Source organism: Melanotaenia boesemani, chromosome 22, assembly GCF_017639745.1.
Source record: "Melanotaenia boesemani isolate fMelBoe1 chromosome 22, fMelBoe1.pri, whole genome shotgun sequence".
Lineage (NCBI taxonomy): Eukaryota > Metazoa > Chordata > Actinopteri > Atheriniformes > Melanotaeniidae > Melanotaenia > Melanotaenia boesemani.
The window spans coordinates 20855895-20864149 of record NC_055703.1 but is presented as its reverse complement, the minus strand read 5'-3'; the positions used below and the strand labels follow the sequence as shown (position 1 = coordinate 20864149).

The following is an 8255-nucleotide window of genomic DNA, read 5'->3' as shown; positions in this document are numbered from 1 at the left end:
CTTATTAATCTTAAACTGCTGTTAAATTGCATGTTTTACATGATTTGCGTTTAAAATACAAAATGGTAAATTTACCATTTAAAATACAAAAATGGAATCAAACTATCCCAAGGTAAATGTGTTGTAATCAGTCAAATGCTAAACAGACCCCAGCCTTTGTTGGACAGGCTGTCACAAAACAGTTGATGCTAACAGCTGCTTAAGTGTATACATGTGTGTGCTGGATAGGGGGGTGAAGTACAAGGGAGGCAGCTGTCAAGACAGACAAACCTTGTGTTTCCTACATTACCTTATAAGGATGAATGTCCCTCATAAGCATGACCCATTTAGGCGCAAACAGCTTTTTCCTGATAAAGACCTGGTGAAACAGATAGGACCCTGCCAAAAAGTGCTTCTTTGACTTAAATGAAGATGTTGACAAAACACAGCAGTGTTTTCATCCAAAGACTGATTTGATGCCTGCTTCGTACTTTTTGCTCAAATATATGAATATTCTGTTTATTAAGTTAGACTGTTTTGAGCAGACATATAGTATATTGTATTTGTTAGTTAACAGTTTATTGGTTGATTCAAAAGAAATACTGATACTGAATTATTCTGTCCAGTCACTTATAATACTCATCTGAAGTATTTCTACTCAATTACTGGGTTTCATGAAACATCAAACAAATATATATATATATATATATATATATATATGGGCTTTTATCATCAAATTCTTTCTATACACAACTATCTGTCCAGTTTCTGTGCCAACTTTTTATCTCCATGTTGGCTTAAAGATTTTATACAGTAAACATCAGAGGGACAACTTGAAGGCAGGCCAAAATGTATTCCTAACAATGAAGTTTTGTTGTCTAAACTGATGTCAAAATTTAAATATAGGTGCTTTGCTGTAGCCAAGGAAACAATGCTGACTTTAGAAATGACCACACACAATCTGTGTCTGGTACATGCAACATCATACACGTCTATCTTGGCTGTTTTACTGATTTCACCACCTTATTTTTTTTTTTTTTTTTTTTTTTTTTTTGCAGTCTTTACTTATCTGTCTTGATTCACACATGATGTTAAATAATATAAATAAAATCTATAAACTTTAGATAAACTTTCTTTAAAAAATGTGGGCTTATTATTTGTGGATTGTAGTAACTGACATGGAGATAGAAACTGTATTATAGCTGTTTATCAACTGTAGTATAGTTACATAAAAGCCTGAAATAGCATTAGTCAAGTAGGTTACTAGTGTCTCTTTCTAAGGTATAACAGCACATGGCTACAAATAGACTTTTTAGGGAGTTGATGGTGTGTGGGTGGGGGTATTTACATTCCTACTGAACTCAGAGAATGGGGATGTAGGCACTGTGCAGGCTGCACAAGGTGACGAATAAGAACCTCAAGCTCTCATCCTTCTACTTTCAGTGCAAGGCGGTGTGCAGCCACTGGAACCAGCTGCACTCCATTTCCCTAAAAGGAAACACTGGAGCCAATCAGAGCTTAGAACCATCAGCCGTCGCTCCCCACACAAGCTATCCCGCGGCTCTGTCTACGACATTGCATCTCAGCTGTCTGGTATGCCCCCCATCCCCAGTCCTCACACATGCAATGACACTAACAAACTGTTACCGGCAGGTCCCCCTTAGATGGCTGCTTAAACATGTTACTCAGACAAGGGCTCATGTTACCATCACAGCCTGCAAACACCCACACCGTTGGTGTTCTGTTTGAGCTTAGTCATATTAACACATAAGTAAGGATCTGTGTGGTACCTCCACAAGATATGAATGAGACAAAAATGTTGCTGTGTATGAAGCAGGAATCTGAACTTATCACTAAACTATATCCCTGAGTTTTTTTAAGTTAGAAAATAAGTCAGAAATAATTGGACTCCTAAAATTCCATAAGACATGGGCATAAATTCCAACATTATGATTTGACTATTACAATTATAATCACATACAATATATATGTAGTCATTTAATCATCTATCATCTATAAAATCCCAGTTTTTCTCTGTTCATTTCTTTCATTCTGACCCATGGCTTTCACCAAAGCAAAATCTCTCCAGTTTGGAGGCATCCTTGACACAGAATACATTTTTACTTTCCCATTTTGCTGAGCAACACTTAATTTGGACTTGTGTTGAGTCCCGAGCCCGCCCACCAGACCCCAGCCTCAGCACGCTGAGGCATATTTAAGGACCCCCTTACACCTTTGCCCCTTTGTCCCAGCGGAAACTCCAGTCTTGTGATTACAACTTGGTGAGTCCCTTTGCAGTCTTGATGTGTTTCAGCTTTTGCTTTCAGAGCATGGGGGGCGTTCAAGGAAAATAAGAGGATGCAGCCATTCTAGGAGATATTTACAACTCCAACAAGAATATGCAGTAATTATATGTTGGAGTTGTTTCTACTTAATTATTCAGATGATTATTTTAAAAGATGGCTGGAGCATGAGATGGGGGTAAAGTGGGAGAAAGTGTAAAACTGTAAATGTTGGGTTGTACAAAAACTATTTTTGGCAAGTTTCTGTATCTTCAAAGGATGACATGAAGCAATAGAGCCAACATTAAGTTGAGTTAAATGGAATTTCGTTTTATTTAGTTAATCAAACATTTCTTTAATCAGCTTTGATTACAATCTTTTTGTAAGGAGCTGGACTTGCAATATTCCTCTGATGTGTCAGAGTCAAACTTTTCAAACAACATTGGGGGAAATATTTTTGATTCCTACAATGAGTTTAGTAAAATTTTACAGCATTGCTGAATCTTGTTAGCTGTATGAAGGCTGATTTCAATGAAAACATTACAAAATTACTAAATTATACTGTACCTCTAATGATGCTTATTTTAATATGGAAGATCCTATCAAGGGGGGTGGATGCTGGTGCTTGGGATGCAGGCTGAGTCCAGGAATCCTGGAAAGATCAGAGCACATGGTCTGGATCCAAACAGAGGAGCCCACTATGTGGCGACAGCTGAGAGGAGACCCAGACCTCCACTGCCACTTGTCAAAAGACACACGGCTTTAGCTGTTAACTGGCTGCAGGTTAACGATAAGATATAGAGAAGGGGAAGCTGGGACAGAGGGGGGTCCTGAAGCTTAAAATAGACCTGTGAGTGTGCTTGCAGGGGTTAGACCATGTCCCATTTTGGCTTCTCAGGCAGCTGTATGACTCAATGAGGAGATTAGAGCGCTCAGTAGTGTCTTCATACTGAACATAGTGCTACATTGTTGATTTGTGTCACATGTATTGTTTGTTTTTTTGTTTTTTTTTACGTAAAATCATGTAAATACAAACTGTTCAATGTTTTACTACTATTTCTAGTAGAAAAAAAACTTTACTTTTCGTATTATAGAGTAATATTTAGTTTGTGTCCACATTTTGTCTGGTTTAGAAGACCAGCCCAGTAAAGACCAAACATGTGTGACGACGATGAGACCACCGCCTTGGTGTGCGACAACGGCTCTGGCCTTGTCAAGGCTGGATTTGCTGGTGATGACGCTCCCCGTGCCGTCTTTCCATCCATTGTTGGACGCCCCCGTCACCAGGTTAGATCCTGAGCTTTTGAATTTTTTTTTTTTTTTTTTTTTTTTTTTAATTCTTGACTTTCTGAAATGTGTTTTCTTCTTTTTCAGGGTGTGATGGTAGGTATGGGTCAGAAAGACAGCTATGTTGGAGATGAAGCCCAGAGCAAGAGGGGTATCTTGACTCTGAAGTACCCCATTGAGCATGGCATCATCACCAACTGGGACGACATGGAGAAGGTGAGAAATGGAAAGTTGAGAAACAACAATACTTGCAAGCTTTTCTTATAATGTGATGTGCTGCATTTACAAATTCACTATTCCTGATATCATTTTATAGATCTGGCATCACACTTTCTACAACGAGCTCCGTGTGGCCCCAGAGGAGCACCCCACCCTGCTGACTGAAGCCCCTCTTAATCCTAAAGCAAACAGAGAGAAGATGACTCAGATTATGTTTGAGACCTTTAATGTCCCTGCCATGTATGTGGCTATTCAGGCTGTGCTGTCCCTCTATGCCTCCGGTCGTACCACAGGTTTGTTTGTCTCCACTGTGCTCTACTCTCCAACATCACACATCAACAAAACTTCTCACCATATAAAAGTCATGCTGTCTGACAATTTGCTGCTTTGTCTGGACAGGTATTGTCCTGGACTCTGGTGATGGTGTGACCCACAATGTGCCCATATATGAGGGTTATGCTCTGCCTCACGCCATCATGCGTCTGGATTTGGCCGGTCGTGACCTGACCGACTACCTGATGAAAATCCTCACTGAGCGTGGCTACTCATTTGTCACTACAGGTAAGAAGGCATTACTACTAGCACCAGTTTCCAAACAGTATAAGGAGAAAAACACTTTAAATACTGAAATATTTGCCACCACTGATCATGAATTAAACATCTCCTGTTTCTAACTTACCATAACTGTCTTGTGACGCTTTTTGACTGAACTGAGACTTTTCTGTTCTCCAGCTGAGCGTGAGATTGTACGAGATATCAAAGAGAAACTTTGCTATGTGGCACTGGACTTTGAGAATGAGATGGCTACTGCTGCCTCCTCCTCCTCCCTGGAGAAGAGCTATGAGCTTCCCGACGGTCAGGTCATCACCATCGGCAATGAGCGTTTCCGCTGCCCTGAGACCCTGTTCCAGCCTTCCTTTATTGGTAAGCCATGACAGTTGAGAAAATATTTAGTTAAATATTTGATAAATAACTAGTTTAAAACACACAATAGGCGTCCCTTTTATAGTAAGCTGCTATAAAGTTACTATTCTCTGCTCAAGCACTCACATTTCACTTACACTTTGTCAGGTATGGAGTCTGCTGGTATTCATGAGACTGCATACAACAGCATCATGAAGTGTGACATTGATATTCGTAAGGATTTGTATGCCAACAATGTGCTGTCTGGTGGTACCACTATGTACCCTGGTATTGCTGACCGTATGCAGAAGGAGATCACCGCCCTGGCCCCAAGCACCATGAAGATCAAGGTGAGCATGACCAAAATGGGATTAAATCAAATAATCACTTCCTGTGTTGAAGATGAACTGGTTAAATTTAATATAATATTCTGACACCAACCTGCCCCTTGTTTCTCCTCTCCCTTTCCTGCAGATCATTGCTCCCCCTGAGAGGAAATATTCCGTATGGATTGGCGGTTCCATCTTGGCCTCTTTGTCCACCTTCCAACAGATGTGGATCAGCAAGCAGGAGTATGATGAGGCTGGCCCCTCTATTGTCCACAGAAAGTGCTTCTAAATCTCTGAACAAAAACTCCTAACGCCTGCCACACAAGCTTTCCTTCCATATCTATATTTTTTATTGTGCGTTTTACTGTATATACATGTTCTGTTGTAATAATAAATAGTTGATTTTTATCAGTAATCTGGTGATTTGGACTCTGTATCAATATGCAAGTGGGGAGAAATACTCATTTCAAGTCATTTCCCGGCTTTAAATATTGAACTTAACTTTTATAGGCTACACAGTTGTGAATTTAACTTAAATCCATTTGACACTTAAAATATTAGATATATTTAATTGATATAAAGTTGAGAAAAAGTTGATAAATGTATCTGGTCAGGTGTTTGACATGTCAGTACATGAACAAGGCTCATCTTGAAACATCATACTGGAATATTTCCATTGAGTCATCAATCACGCACCATCACCACCATCACCACCATCCCTTTACCTCTCCAGTGTTTAATTGTGTTGGCCCCGTGATAAGATACACATTTTGCGTATGAGGCACTGTCAGTATCTTAATTAGTGACTAAAAAATGGGAAAGTCTTTCACATTTGAAGTGAGTAATAATTCAAGATGTAACTCATTTCTACCATCTTCATCATGTCACCTGAATGCACCACTTTTCCATTCACATGGATCACAGGTGACACTCATGAGTATAATGAAGCTCAACTCCTGTTTTCTGCTGATTTTACTCACTGAGTCACAGAGATTATGGTGATACCATGAAAGTTTAACTATCTGAAATAATGAAAGTTACAGACAATAATGTGATTCGGTTTCATCTTCATATTCTTTATGGGATATCTGTGAAGAGCTTTGAGAAGAAAAAGGAGAGGATTTTGATCAGTGGTTCAAAGGTGTTTGGTGTCCCTCTGGAAAATCTGCCCAGACAATACATTCCTGAGTTTGGACTTGTTCCCTGGTGAGTGGAAACAGTAAAAATGGGAAAGATTATGTCACTGAACAAAATATCAGAGATAAACCACAGTTTTTAACATGGCATGTGTCATAGTTTCTTGGTAGATGCTTGTTCTTTACTACTGGAGCGTGCTGGGACAGTAGGTCTATTCAGAAAACCAGGATCTCTTCCTCGCATTAGGAAACTCAGGGTAAGATTCTGATCCCGTTTTTCTTCAAACAATTGCTATTGGAGAATACTGCCATCTAGTGGTATCAAAAACTCACTTTTTTATCAATTTTTTCTTTTTACCTGTTAATTAAAAAACAAGGAGGTTATAACCTCTTAGAAATTCTACCATAATAAATTATTATAATCTGGTTTTGTGTGTGATTATTTTAGAGGGTGATAAGTGTTCTTGTGTCTGGTTTAGGCCAAGCTGAATCATGGAGAGGGTTGTCTGTCCACAGCCCTGCCATATGATGTTGCTACACTCGTCAAACAGTTTTGCAGGGAGCTTCCAGAGCCATTATTCCCTTCTGAGCTCCATACGGCTTTGCTGAAAGCACAGTCATTATCCAACCTAAGGGACAGGAAGGCAGCCCTCCAGTTGCTGTCCTGTCTGCTGCCTGCCAGAAACTCCTCTTGTCTGCATTACCTGTTTGACTTCCTCTGCAAAGTCTCTCAGAGGTATGAAAAAATAAAAATATGGGCATTTTAAACTCAAAGACGGAGAAAAAGGTAAGTAATTTCACAAACACAGAGCTTTTTGGTACAAACTTTTGTGAGAAAACCAAATCTAAACTTCTAGGTGATTGTGTTTCCTGCATCAAAAGAACCATCCATAACCTGTTCTGCCAGTCATACCTCTTTTAATATAAGATTTATTTTATATTGGCATATTTCAGAAATATTTTTCTATCTTTATTCTTCCTTTTAAAGAATTTAGCATATATTCACAGGACATGAAGAGCAATCTATAGATTTAATTGATCTGCTTTCTCTGTACTTCTGTCAGATGCACTGAAAACCTGATGACCAGTACCAACCTCGCTACAATCTTCACTCCGTGTCTCCTACCACCTCCAAATAAGACAGAGATGTCTGAAGGACGACTTGAACTAAGAGTTCTTGTTCTGTGGACCTTCATTGAAAATCCAGATCTGTTTGGTAAAAGACCAGTCATAGTATTGATGCAACATTTAAAAAAAAAAAAAAAAAAAACAACAAAAAAAAATTGTATAGGTATACTGTATAATGTTCTGATCACTACACTAACCAGGTGTGATTCCAAAAGCTGTTATGGACAGTATGGAATTCCTCATGAATTTCCATTTTCAAGAAGATGTAAACTCAAGGAGAGGAAAACAAAAGAGACACAGTTTCAAAGGTATAACATGAGAACTTTTGCCAATTAATTTCTGTTCAAATGACATTTAGGAAGTAAGTTAGTCTTTTCCCCTTCTTTTCTCAAATGCATACAGTAATGAGATCTGTGAGGACAGTACTCCGGATTCAGGGTAAGCCAAAGGCCGGGTCTACAGTGTCTGAGCAGATCCAGGAGCACACATCAGGAGACGGACCAAGGATGAGGAGAAGCCTTGGCATGGATACTTTCCCAAACATCAAGCAGTTTAGGACTTGTACATCTTATACAAGTAAATGCACTATGTTGTATATTTTGTAGAGTGTAAATTAGTTTTTTTTCCCCTTAAGAATTATTTCAGTCTTAAAGCTGTTAATTTTTTTAAATCTTTTTTTGAAAACCTGCAGATAAGGAGTTATGCAAGATGCCTGTGCTCACTGGGGTGGAGAAATTGCAACTCGTACCCTGGAGAAGATGTTCTTTACCATGATGTTTTCAATGCTATTGGTTTCCACATGACTGCAGCACTCTTGGCTATCATCCTATATGACTATGCTGCCTAGTGACCACATCATTTTTTTTATTACAATTTTACTAATTTTAATAAAACTGTTTGACTATGTCACAAAACCTTTTTTTTCCTTTCAAATGAGAAAATGTAAGGGTATCTGCTACATCCACAACTATATTATAAGTTAATCTGGGTTC

The 8255-nt window shown here is 38.9% G+C and overlaps 2 protein-coding genes across 2 annotated transcripts; both read left to right on the top strand.

Moving 5' to 3' along the window:
* The first annotated feature begins 2179 nt into the window (after positions 1–2179).
* Positions 2180–5414, top strand: actc1a (actin alpha cardiac muscle 1a). Its single transcript, XM_041975800.1, has 8 exons — positions 2180–2261; positions 3395–3548; positions 3636–3764; positions 3865–4060; positions 4167–4328; positions 4500–4691; positions 4839–5020; positions 5145–5414. Exons 2-8 carry the CDS (start codon positions 3420–3422, stop codon positions 5286–5288), a joined length of 1134 nt encoding a protein of 377 aa, XP_041831734.1. The 5' UTR covers positions 2180–2261; positions 3395–3419; the 3' UTR covers positions 5289–5414.
* A 507-nt stretch (positions 5415–5921) lies between these two features.
* Positions 5922–8122, top strand: LOC121633186 (inactive Rho GTPase-activating protein 11B-like). The gene is made up of 7 exons (XM_041975005.1): positions 5922–6205; positions 6296–6392; positions 6615–6871; positions 7200–7351; positions 7464–7571; positions 7666–7839; positions 7955–8122. The coding sequence occupies exons 1-7, from the start codon at positions 6030–6032 to the stop codon at positions 8035–8037; spliced, it is 1047 nt and encodes a 348-aa protein (XP_041830939.1). The 5' UTR covers positions 5922–6029; the 3' UTR covers positions 8038–8122.
* The last annotated feature ends 133 nt before the right edge of the window (positions 8123–8255 follow it).